The sequence below is a fragment of the Ipomoea nil genome, unplaced genomic scaffold, assembly GCF_001879475.1.
Source record: "Ipomoea nil cultivar Tokyo-kokei standard unplaced genomic scaffold, Asagao_1.1 scaffold0188, whole genome shotgun sequence".
Lineage (NCBI taxonomy): Eukaryota > Viridiplantae > Streptophyta > Magnoliopsida > Solanales > Convolvulaceae > Ipomoea > Ipomoea nil.
In genome coordinates, this window is record NW_017616616.1 from 3,236,515 (window position 1) to 3,250,468 (window position 13,954).

Here is a 13,954-nt window from a genome sequence, read left to right on the forward strand (position 1 = left end):
AGTGTATACATTTTTAGAAAAACTATCGGCCATTTCTATATACTCCGTATTAATTATCTGTCCAAAATCATGACTGTCTGAAAAAGATGGACCCGGTTGTCTTAAAAAAATAGTTGTGTTTTAAACAACCATGATTATTTTGTGTTCATATTTGGATATTTTGAGACGAAGGCAACCAATCGTCTTCTTTCCGGAGGGAGTCAAACAAGACGTTTATTTTATTTAAAAAGAAAGTTGATCTCTTTATATAGAGGTAATAAAACACCTTTGTTATTTGAGTTGTTACTACTTGGTATTATACTCGGGCAAAACTTTTTCCATTACACTCAAATTTCAAGTGCATCAAACTAGAGATGACTATATCTATATTCCAATACACAAAATCGAGTTGACAAAACCAAAACTCGGTCAATCTGTCATATATATATATATATATATACATTGATTAATTAAGTTTGTTAATATATAATTGATAGGTAATGTGATCTGATAGATATGTTCTTATGTAGTTGCATACGTATGTGAGCAAATAAATCACATAACCCTTTTTAGTGTTTTCTCTCACTTTTACTGAATACTCTCTAAATGTCCTATGAAAAATTAATTTAGGATGATAGGACGGACCGACGGACTCGTGGTCCTTCTTTTTTTTTCTTTTTTTTTAAATAAACAACTTCATTAAACTTAAGGACTAATGTCCAAAACGATTACATCAAAAAGAAAAGAAGGGGCCAAGGATAGCCAAGCCCTACAATCAGTCGTGAATATGGCTTCTCGAGCTACTAAGTGGGCCGCCATATTTGCGAATCGTTTAACAAAGGAAAAGTTAATATTACAAAAATCATTAGCTAATTTACGAATGTCTTGAAAACTAAATCAAAGAATGAGTCAAGGGCAACAATGTTTAGTCTTTTGGATAACTAAGAGTGCATCATATTCAATCTACATAGCATCATATCTCATCTCCTTTAGCCATTTGAGTGCCTCACGAATACAAATTGACTCGTGGGCCTTAAATAATCACATTTTATCAATATAGGAGTTGCATGTTCCTAAGTTACCTATGTTGATCAAAATTTATTATCAAGTCAAAATGTCCTCACCAAATAATAAATACAAAATGTTACAACATATATGATAGTTTTGTTAGGACCAAATCCACCATAATCGGGTATATAGGTACAGAACGGGGAGTAAGAAAATAGTAACTTTAATTTATTATCGGGGTGCTAAACCCAAAATAGTACGTACAAAGTCCGGGATATAGGTCCAGAATGGCGGCCTAAATACAAAGATCACGGCCCAAGGAATGAGCTATAGCTAATTATGCGAATCAAATCCAGGTAACTGGGTTGAGAGTATAGACCAGAGACCACTAGACCAGGGTGCCGGTAGACTGTAGTACTCTGATGATGATGTATTGAAGGGAGGGAATGATGCCTTATATAATGTGAAGAGCCTTCTGGATTGCTGACAAGTGTACGACACCAACTAGTCTTCCATATCCATACTCCACGTGTCCCATGCATGCCTCATGTGTTCACCCACGTCTCCACCTTCTCTCCCACCTTCTCTACCACCCCTCCCTACCTCTCACTACCACCCCCAGCCGATGGGGGCGCTGATGGTGCGCCGGGGGTGCGTGGTCCCTGCTAGTCACGCCATGCCATGGGGAGTTCGATGTGCTCACATTATTAGTCATGCGCTAGCCTGGAGGGTCGATTACCAACCCCTGCCGCGTACCTTTCCCCTTCACACCATACCGCATCATTCCGAACACCACAACGCACCGCCTCGGGAAAGAGGGGGCGTCGTTGATACTCCAATGGGTGCTTGGACCTCACTAACCACTCCACGTCATGGGGAGTCTGGTGGGCTAACCTTGCTAGTCTTCCTAGCCCAACAAAACTTAGGCCAACCTTCTTCCTTCACCCCTCACTTGGGCCAATACTTTTCTAATAAAATGGACCTCCTAGGTCCCATATCCCCATCAATATACATCATAATTAAGTACATAAGTACATATATAATTGATTCATTATTCAGTTGCCATCACAATTTTTCTCAGCCCTTGTGTCTTCCCAACCACGCAACAAACACCTAACTCTAAATACTCTACCTACCAAAACCTAACTAAATCCTATTCACCTTCAACCGTACTGTAAAATCTTTACTATATACTAAAATCTCACCATTAATAGCGTGACAATATTTTGACAGTAAATATGCATGAAATTTGCACTAAAACTCACTGCAATAGATATTACTCTCTCTAATTTTCACCATTGTTAACAAATACGTAGTATTTCTTTAAAAAATAAAATTTCATACGATACTATTCTTGTATGTCATTGTGTATTAAGTTGTGTGCCTGATACTAATTTATGGTGTGCCCGAAATCAGTCCGCACAGTCTTCTATATATTGTGATTTAAATCATTAGTGATATCAATATATACTCAAATAGTAAACAAGACGGTCAAAGCAGATAGAGATCAGGACATGATGAGCTCAAGTAGAAAAACATGATATTAGAAGTTTAAACTCATATGTATACAGAAATTACGTAACGTCTGTTTAAGATATGCACTTGTATACTCTTATTGATCCATCTCGAAAACCAATACAATGATGAGTCAAATACAAACAAACCTATTGTATTGTTATTATCACCAACTCTTGTAATCTCTAACTTCCTCTGCAAGCAAAAAATTGAAGGACCAACCAATGTATACATACTAATTTCCCTGCAAAAATTCAAAAACCAAAGTGTAAATAATGACTAGTCAATAATTTGGGGAAGGGGGGGGGGGGGGGGGTCCAAAAGGATATGCATTATTATTATGCATGAAAATGTAACCATAGTAGTACATAAATGCTGCTGTGGTCCAATGCTTATTTTTACAGAAGCCTTGAAATAGATACAACCTGCAGTTGCATGCTTACATTATAATGGCATGCATGCATTATACAAACATGTATGTATTTGTTTGAAATTTTTGTCCTTTTTAAAGGATCTGCCAATTTCATACTGCACATATATACAACACACCTCGGCTTGGCCCTTGGGACCTGTATGTATAGGACAGAATTGAAGGGCATACCAATACGTACACGTGGCAAATGCCCAGTGAGTACCCCCCATACTACATAACTTTTTGTGTCTGTATCATATCCCAGGTAGTCACCATGTTTAATTTAATGTAATGTTCCTTTCCTATGAGTAATATAATGTTTAGACCCCTCACCCAAAAAAAAAATATAATGTTTAGACCAATAAATCAGGTAATCCCTTCATTTTTTAGGTTATATATAAACCGTAAAATTTGATATGAGGTTTATTCTGACACCAAATTAAAGTATGTGCCACAAAATTAAAGCATGTGTTCAACGAGACAATAATTGGATTGCACATTTATATTTATATATTATATAGATTATATGTTCAACAAGACGATTATCCAATTAGGCAATCCACCGTTATCGAGAAATTTGAAATTAATGAAGTACAACTAAGTTTATAGCTGATTGGTCAAGTTAAGAATAAATTGTGACATACCATAAGTAATTATTTTCACATTAATTTAATTATTTATTACGGAGCATAATTGTACACGATTTAAGCACGGATTAGGGACTGAATGTCAATCTATAGAGTTTTGTTGTTACGTCGTAGGTTGAGAAACAGATACTACATTGTAATAGAGTCAGTAGCATTCACAGATTGCTTAAATATCTGAGTTTAAAAACATTCAAAAAAAGACTGCATACAACACATGAACAGCCCTTTTCGCAGATCGCTTAAATATCTGAATTTTTTTATTTTTTTAAATAGTCATAGATGGTACCCAACAGAAAAAATGGACAACATATTTTGAAGAATACAATTCAAATACCTTTCATCTATCCATGCTCTCAATGGGACATTTTAATCTTTCACCAATTCCAACATCTCACGATTCCAAATCTACGAAGCTCCAAAGAGGAAACCCAAAAAAGGAGAAGCAATTTGTGCAGATTATTATCAAAAAACAACCTACGAATTGAAAATGGGTTACTACGTTGGGGGTGGAGGGGACAATGTGAGGAGTCGTCATTCCGGGAGTCAATGGATATGTTTTAGCCCTCAATGGGAAACATGTCCTTCTGTCTTCTGAGCTTGCAGACAACCTGTTTGATGCTTTTCAATGCTTGATTCGTATCCCCACCAAAATCCTCAGAATTCAATTTAATGCCCTTTTTCACCATTTTCTTCCTTTTCTCTCTGCACTCCTTTCTGTCAAGTGTCAATATATATGCAGTTTTACAGCAATGGGTTATTTTCAATGATACCCAAAAATATAAGGTTTGATACTAATCACGTGAAAGTTTCTTGGGGTCTATCTCAGATGGTAGTGAATAGTTTGAATCCATGACAACTAGCCAAAACCCAAATGTGTGTGTGTGGATATATGGGTCATATGCACACAGTAAAAAAATATGAAAGTGTTTTACTGTCTCATCTCACAGTATATAAATTGAAATGTTTATTTTGAGTATATGATATTTTTTAAGAATAAGGTTCAAATTGACCGAATGTAACCTGGAAATGCAATTAAGTCACTGAAAAAAAAAAGTGCAATTAGGCTAATAAATACTCCAAATGTATACAATTTCACCTGAAAGCAAGTTACCATCTATTTCAGCATGTTACATGCTTACGTGACAGTTGAATTGGCATTTTAATAATAATTTTTTTTTTTAAAGGAGAGACGGGGTGGCCGGCCTAATTGCACCTTTTTTTTTTTCATTCAGTGGTCTAATTGCATTTTCAGGTTACGTTCAGTGGTCAATTTGAACCTTATTCCTGTTTTTTTTTTTTTAAAAAAAAATCATTTGGTGGGATTAATGCGAGTTAATACTAAATAATTGGGAAAATTTAATCATGACAATGGGAAGTAATTAAAGTAATTGTGTGTAATATATGTGTTGTGTAGCGTTTAAGTTCAATTTTCATATGTGCTTGAATATTACATTATTCAAGTTAGTTTTCCAGTCGATAGGGTTGCGCATGTTGGCCTAATTGAAGGACTGATAGTTGGACGGTGCATTTATGTTTATATTATATAGTATATATACGATCAACACGCTATGTCATGCGTGCAGACCAATTACTTTTCAATGAGCTCCCTTTTTTTTTTTGAAATACTAATTATAATCTATTGCCAATGACTTTGTGGTCTAGTGACATGAAATGACTCCCGCAAATGGGAGGTTATGGGTTTCAGCCCTAATGGGGCAGTATTGACTCTTTGTACTTCAATAAGTTAAGAAAGTAGATATGAACAGATACTACGTTGTTACAGGGTCATATATATTCAAAAAAAATTATAATCTATCAAAATTATATATAAGGCTAGATAATTTAGTAATGTGGAACAAAAGAGATCTCAAAATAATTACAAAGGAGAAAAATCTCTGCTTTACAGAGTTGCAAAAAGAGTGAAAAATCAAACATCAAATGCATTGCTACAATGTTTACCAGGTTTAATCAGTTTATGGGAACACAAAGTGGAGAGAATCTTGAGAGTCTATGCTTCTAATAATAGTAAATTGTCTTTTTTATTTTTTGAAATACTCATAATAGTAAATTGTCCTTTGAGTGTTCCTCTGAGATTTCAATATCAAATGCCAAAATTTGAAAATTCATTGATTCATATTTTGTATATCTTTTTAAAATCTAAATAATTAATTATGAGCTTTGTCACTTTTTGGTCCACAATTTGACAACATTTTCACTATTTTTTTTTTTACAACTACGAATAATGTTAGTACACTTTCATTTGTTCTTTTAGGAAGAAATATGGTGATATCATACCGCATTTTGTCACATGATTTCAAATTATCAAAGTTTTTATTGACAAAAAATTTCACTTTTTACAAAAACATGTCATGTGAACGGACATTCTCGCTTATAAACTTTGATTGATCACCCTTGTATTGATCGTTTTTAAAGTCGTGTAATAATAGTAAGAATGTAGTCAAACTCATAAGAGCAAAATTGATAATAACACATTAATTATTTTTTCTTTCTTGATGGAGGGGAAGACCCCAAATTAGGACCATTAGGTATCAACGTTAATCATCCTGAGAGTCGTAATGCCTATAATGTCGTGATTGAGAAAACCCCAAACATTACTCTCCGGTTGAAACAAGACGTGCATGCCCTTATCAACTCTCAACGCCCTTTTCGTCAACGTGTCAGTCACTTTATTTTGTTCTCTGCACACATTAATTATTCGTTTATAAAATTTTGATATTTAAATATTGTATTATAAAAATAATATTTACCATTTAAAACAAAAAACATCTATTGCATAGTGGTGGCACATTTTTTTTGATTCAAATTAAAGTTACCAACTACTCACCCACCCCTACATTTCTACATTTAATTTGCAACTACAAAGCAACTATTCTACTTTGACCAATAGTCCCCAAATCCTCTCCATCTTCCCATTCAAATATCAACCCGGAGAAAAGTACAAAACAATGAGTAAACGATTATTCACTAGCATTTATTCGAGATATTCTTGACACCATAAATTTAACCGTAATACGCAATTAATAAAATCAACCTGTAAAATATTCCTAGTTTTAATTTTTTTGAAAAGGACCCAACAAAATACAGATTAACCCTATTTGGTAAATAGTTGTTAGCCGTTAACTGTTAGCCGACTGAGTTAATTAGGGGTATAACTAGTTAATAACATTAGCTGATTGTATAAAGGTTTTTAGTAAATTAGTTGTTAGTTGATAAATGTTTTGTATAGTTTCTTTTTTCAAAAAGTTAATTGAAAAAAATTACTTTGAACAATTTTTTCGAATTTTAGCATTTTAGAGTTACAAAAAAATTAATTAAGCAAAAAATTATATTAATTTTTTAACCAAATAAAACAATTAATAGTGATCAAATAAGTTAAAATTGACTGATAAACTAATTATTTTACCAACAGTGACAATTATTACAGCCCCATGATGTCCAGTTGTTTCATTTGATTTTCACAGTGCAACATTGTACGTTCATCATTGGTTGTTTTAACGTATGGGTGCCCACATGCATTAATATTGGACTCAAAACAATAGCGTACTCCAAACCATATGAATGAGGAAACTTATAATTAAATCAAACAAATGGACAAAAGAATTGGCATTCAGAATTACATCTTTTGTCTCTTCCCCAAAAATCCGATAAAATTAGAACCGTACGAAGAAAAGCACCATACTCAATTACATTTAACCGTGAAAAGATTACCGTTACTAATAGTAATCATTATGGTGTGGTTCATACTATCAAATAATGTATATTTAGTATCGAATAATGTACTTTTATTATATTAAAAATTAAAAATATATAATGTATTAATAGAAAGTATATTATTTGATTACTAAAAATACATTATTTTGTATAATATACATTTAATACATAAATAATGTACTTTTAGTATATTAAAAATGTATTTTTGTTATGGTTAATTCAGTATTGTGTGGACCATCATCACAGTGTTGTAAAAATAATCGGCGCCTAGGCACTGACTGGTCACCTAGCATATTACTATAAATGATGGTCTAGGCGTCGACTAAGCCTCTTAAGCACCGACTATGTCGCATAGTCCGCTGATTAACTATTATTCCATTCTTTTTTAAATAAATCACATAATCAACATCATTTTGACCAAAATTGCGCTAAATTTGTAAATTAAAATTTAATATTTTAATATTAACTACTCCGTATTAAAGTATTAAATAATTTATAATTATCAAATCTTAAAAAATTAAATAAATTTAAATAAATTTTAAAAAATACAAAATAAGCCAGACTCTAGTGATTTTTTCAACCATACATACTCCATATAAATGAAAGCGTAAAAACAATTAAAAGTGAAATAATCACTATTCTTTTGTAAATAGTAAGTAATCATTAGGGTATTATAGTCCATTAGATGGAAATCTCTATAAAGAGAGGACAGAATTACAGCAATTCTACAAAAAATTGGGGATTACAAAAAAAAAACAATTTTTCCAATTTTGCCCCTCTATCCCAACAGTGTATAATCCTTCATCCCCTCCACTCCGTCATTTTCTGCCCACTCCACTTCCGTACACAAATCAATACAATGGAGACCGGTGAGGTGTACCCTTCCTCCGGTTCATCATGGAACCCGAAATCTCGGAGACCGGACCACAACCCGGTCGAAGCTCGGACCGGATAGACAGCAGGGTGCTGCGTTTCTTCCTCACAACCTCTGTGGTGGCAGTGCTGCAAAGTACCCGGCAGTCCACCGCGCCGCCGCCACCGCTTCCGCTCCCGCCGGAATCGGTCCTGACGGAACCCACCGGTTCAAGAACCGTGTCGGGGGTCATCAGACCGTCCTCTAGACCCAGTTCATGCAGCGTCAGAGTGTCGCATTTGTGGATATACTCGGAAAGTTGGCACCCAGTTCTCACAAGATGCTGAAGCTGCTCCATTAACAAACAGATACCCAGTTCACAAAATAAAAAATTATGTAATGGGTAATTAACATAATTCTATATAATCCAAGAAAAATTCTGGGTTCAAAACTGGATTTTAATTATACTCAAACTTCTTTAAGAATTGCAGAAATGAAAACTGTGAAACTAAAACAGAAAACCCAGCCAAACTGATCAACGATGTTTTGATTTGAAGAATGAGCAGAAATCTAACCTTGCAGTAGATAGAGCAGAAGAAATATGGGTGTTGAAGCATTCTGTCACATAACAGACATGTGTTCCCAGAACCTCTGCAAGGTCTCGACAATGGCCGTTGGTTCAAGAACACAACTTTGGCACTGTTATTAGTGTAAGACTGCAAAACACAAGAACCCAAAAAGATAAACAATTCAAGAAATTTCTGGAAATTCCCAGAACACACTCAATTTCGACTGTAACTCACTTGAACAAAACCACAGTCCAGCAACTTCTCAGCATCACTCAGCTTGATAACATCATGGTACACATACCTCCTTATCTGCAACGAAGAAACTCAGAATTTACCCAAAACCAAACTCCATATAAACGAGTAGATTATAGATAGATATAATATAAATATACCTGCAAGAGGCGGTGACGGGAGTGAGGGGTTACGCAGTGGGGGCAAATGGCCTCGCAGCAATCCAAGCAAAAAATGTTCTTTTCGTTCTTCCGGGCGTCCTCGTGAGCTATGCAGGCGTTGAAGAACTTCTCCGATAACAGCGCCGATAGCCATTCCGGGAGAAGAGTTGGCGAACAATCCAACTGAGAAAAAAAAAAAAAAAAAAAAAAAACCCAAAATTAATTCCGTTAAATCTCCAAGAATTCACGTGTACGTACAGAGAATTCTGAGAGAGCCGACCATGTTGAGAAATTGAATTTCGCCGGAGAAGAGAGAGAGAGAGAGAGAAATGAGGAGGAAAAGGAGGACGGCGCGGCGCCTGCAAAACCGGGACTGGGCGTTACTGTTACCAATGGAAGACAACGGGTTGCCTTAATTAAAGCTGGCGACTGATGATATAGTATCCGTATGTATATATATATATATATATAATATACTCCGTATATAACTGTATACATACATGGACTTAATACCATCTGGAATTCTCCGAGTATAGTGATTTTGTCACGTTTAATCTTAAATTTTTAAATTTAATCACATGCAATCTTTCGATTTTCAAATTGTTGTTTTCTGTAATCCAAGTTAACCATCAATGGTCCTTCGACTATCACATTTTAACCAGTTGTAGTCCTCGGGTCCATCTAGAAAGATTAAGGATGGTCACATTTTGAAAGTTGAAGAACCATGAGTGGTTAACTTGAACTACAAATAGTAATAATTTGAAAGTCAAAAAATCAAGAGTGATCTATTTGTAAATTTAGTAATAAAAATGACAAAATTAATATACCCAAAGGACCACATATGACATTAACTCGTATTAATAATTATTATGCAATTCTGCTTTCAAAAAAAATAATTATGCATTTCTGCTTTCAAAAAAAATAATTATGCAATTCTAATCGTTGAATTAAATATTCTAATTTAATCGTTTTAGTTCCCCTTCCCAATTCCCGTCAAATGTCAATGATAAATTATTATATTACTATATAAAGTTAAATATGTACCATTTTTATTCATCCGTTACTATTTATCGTCAATTGTTTTTTTTCTTTTCTTTTAAACGTGTGACAATTAGTATAAAAATAAAAACAATAGAAATTGATTTGATATTAAAAAATAACTATGCTAAATAATGGTCTTTTTTGGTAAAATAGTTAATCTATAAATCAATTTTGATTTGTTTGACTTGATTAAACAATCAATATAAGTGTTTGGTTAATTACTTTTTTGTAATAGTTTATTGCTCTAAAAGGCTAAAATTCAAAAAGATGCTCAAAATAATATTTTTCTTAATTTTTTTAGAAAATAATTTTGCATATAATTAATTATCAACTAATAGCTAATTTACCAAAGGTCTTTATACAACCAACCAATACTATTAACTAATCAAATCCACTAACTCAATCAGCTAACAGCTACTAGCCAACATCTATTTACCAAATCCCTCAAATCCCCAATGAATAGTGTGGTAGTTGGCAATATACAATAGCAACGGACCAAATGTGAGATTTATTGGAAAGAAATACTAGAAAATGTGATAATTTGAATTGAGTACACAATGTAATTGTAGTTAATATACTCGACTCTTTTTTTTTCCTTTTTTTTAAAAAAAAAAAAAAAAACACAGCATTTCAATAAATTTAATTTATTTAATTTTTTTTTGGTGAGGAAATTTAAATCTTAATTGTATTACAAACTACCATTCATAAATATTTAAGACGCTTCTTATCAAATAGTAATTAAAATTAGATTTTGTTAATTTGTAATTTGGACATGTTAAGTGTATTCATAGCATTATTACTCTATGAAATATCTCCTAAAATGAATAATCAATTAACATAATGAGTATAGAATAAATTTGGAGTATGTATAGTAAAATTCTTTGTAATATATTCTAACAAGAAAATTGATACATGTACTTCAATGAATAAAAATTTCATCACATGTCTATATTTTATAGGAAGAATAAAAAAAAAAAAAGTTGAAATGTACAACTCGTGACCATCAATTTTTTATAAACTAATTAGAAAATGTTTCTTATCGTCATGAATTTTTCCTCCTAAATTTTCTCCTAATGTGACTTCTACTTATTGGGTGCCATGAATTGACTAACTCACTACTACTAATTATTATTATTATTATTATTTATAAAAAATAGTAACCAATTAACTAATGACACACCATAAGGGATGGATTGAAGGAGAACATTAAGAGGGGTATCTAGGCATCTCACATTACTCTGATCAAGTAGAGCATGGCATATCAATAAGTACGTAGTAATAAAAAAAAAATATTTATAATAGATGGGAGAACATTGGCTTGCAAAGAAGCACTATATTGGCTAAAGGATCGTGGTTTAATCTCTGTTTAACTTCAGACTGTATGTGCTCTCTACACCAAAACTTAACAACTCCCACAGTAGAAGTCTGATCATATGTTGGCATTACTACTAATGAGTGTAGGGGTATCATTTGCTATTTTGACACTTGTTCTGTTTCTTTAATTTCAAGAATAGCCAATGTTCTAGTTCATTCTCTAGCTTCGACTATTCATCGGGTACGAATTGTTCTGAAACTCTGTCCCACCTGACTCTATTTTTGTTCTTATGCAGTAATATATCATCGCTGTTTTGATTTTTTTTTTTAAATAGTGGCTCAATATCCATCTATATACAGTTATACACATCATTATCAAACATTAACCTGTATTACACACGACACTTGTATGTACTAAACACCTGGCTCCTTTTTAAGACAGAGAGAAATTTTGGACAATTATTTGCAACTTCTCTTGCATTCAATGAGCGCATGTGACGACGCACAATATCTGCATGTAAGCACTTGACTACTTTTCAAGATAGAAAAAATTAAAGGACAATTGTTTATAACTTTTCTTAAAATCAATAAACGCATATAATACCCGATATATTACTCCATAGTTACACAATACACATATTATTACCCATTGAGAAGAATAAACGCATACAATGCACGATATATGCATATAACAAACACATAGCTCATTTCTTTATTGTACCATCAAAGATAACAAAAAATTAATTTTAAAGAAATATATTACTCCATAGTTACACAATACACATATTATTACCCCACTAGAAGTCACCTAACAAAAGCATGGTTGGAATTGCTGAATAATGAATAGAGGAACATCCTGAATGGGGTAATTATGTGTTTGGAATTCAATAAATGAAAAAATTGTACTACTAGGAAAATGCAACTTGTTTCATTTACAATGTGGCTTTAATTTGCACGGTTTACTAATTGCACATATTCCAAAGACCCAAGAGCCTACCTAAGCTATCACCTAAGACTTTAACCTTTTTGTTGTTTATGTATGGTTTAGCCTCTCTCTCTCTTATTAGTAGTTCTGCAAATTGACAAGACCACAGAGATTGCTTTCTCTCCCATCCGTAAAAATTGACTTCAAAATGCTCTCACATGTAATTTTTTTTTAGTTATAATGTAATGTTATAAAAGTACTTTAATTAATTTAATTAATTAATTCCAAAATTTGATAAAATTAATGATGATAATTACAATTGTTAAAATAATCATTGTCATTACAACATAAAAAGTAAGGGAGATAAAGAGGGTGACTTGATGCCAACTCATCGAATGTTTGGATATTTTGTCGTATCCAAACACTCGGAAGGAAAAAAGAAAAAAAAAAAAAGTAATGTGTATACAAGTCATAAATCCGATTGCAAGTACACATGCTTGTTTCTGGTTTGGATGTTAATTCATATGATGACGAGATACTTTGTCATATTCAAACTCCGAGAGACAGGCGGAGAAACAATAGGACGCATGCATAACTATATGTGTTCGTTAGGAAGCTAATAATTGTCTATATTTTTTGTTTTGTTTTTTCTTTTAATATATATATGTATATTATGTACTGTAAATCTGTAAATCTGTAATAGATAATATTACGTTTTAAAAGGTGTTAAAGTACTTCTTAAATTTTAATACCAAATTGTTTTGTTTGGTTCCTCTTCTTATTTAACTTTTAATCAATTTAATCTATATATGGTAGAAATTGAGAAAATACATGATGACAATTCAAAATATTAAAATAGTCGGTATCATTAAAAATAGAGGAAGCAAAGGAGACAAAGAGGGGATGCTAACTCACACAATGTTTGAAAATTTTATTGTATCTAGATAATTCAATAATAAAAAAAAAATGTATGCAATATGTAACGTTGTACATGCTCAATAACATGATCGAATGACAATTCATATAATGACAGGATACTTTGTCATATCTTAACACGTGAAAAAAAAAAAAGATATAAAATACAACTCTTTAAAAGATTTAAATACTTATTAAAATTATATATTTTATAGTGTTTAGTTTAATTTATCATTTTATTTAAATTTTGAACAACTTAACCTATATACTTTTAAAATTGATAAAATTAATGAAAATTCTTAACATCAAGATAGAGAAAGTGAAGGAGACGAAAAGGGTGATTGGATGTCAACTCATCCATGTCTATAAACATTGTAATATCCATAAATTTGGAAAGAACAAAAAGGTTGAAGTATTTATGATTTGTTTATACTATTTTGTTTTGTTTAATTTATCTTCTTTATTTAAATTTTGGTCAATTTAACCTACATATTTTAAAATTTGATAAAATTAATGATGAGAATTAAAATGGTTATAATATATGTAATTATTGAAAATGCGAAATTTGGGTAGACAAAAGAAAGTTACTACTCCGTATATGTCAATTTATCTTATATCAAGATATTTTTTCGTATCCAAACATTTGGAGAGT

The 13,954-nt window shown here is 32.4% G+C and overlaps 1 protein-coding gene across 1 annotated transcript; it reads right to left on the reverse strand.

Annotated features, from left to right (window-relative positions):
- Positions 1 to 7,921: 7,921 nt before the first annotated feature.
- Positions 7,922 to 9,524, reverse strand: LOC109183430. The gene is made up of 5 exons (XM_019333522.1): positions 9,388 to 9,524; positions 9,108 to 9,290; positions 8,950 to 9,024; positions 8,722 to 8,862; positions 7,922 to 8,495 (listed from the first exon to the last, which is right to left on the reverse strand). The coding sequence occupies exons 1-5, from the start codon at positions 9,388 to 9,390 to the stop codon at positions 8,145 to 8,147; spliced, it is 753 nt and encodes a 250-aa protein (XP_019189067.1). The 5' UTR covers positions 9,391 to 9,524; the 3' UTR covers positions 7,922 to 8,144.
- Between the last annotated feature and the right edge of the window lie 4,430 nt (positions 9,525 to 13,954).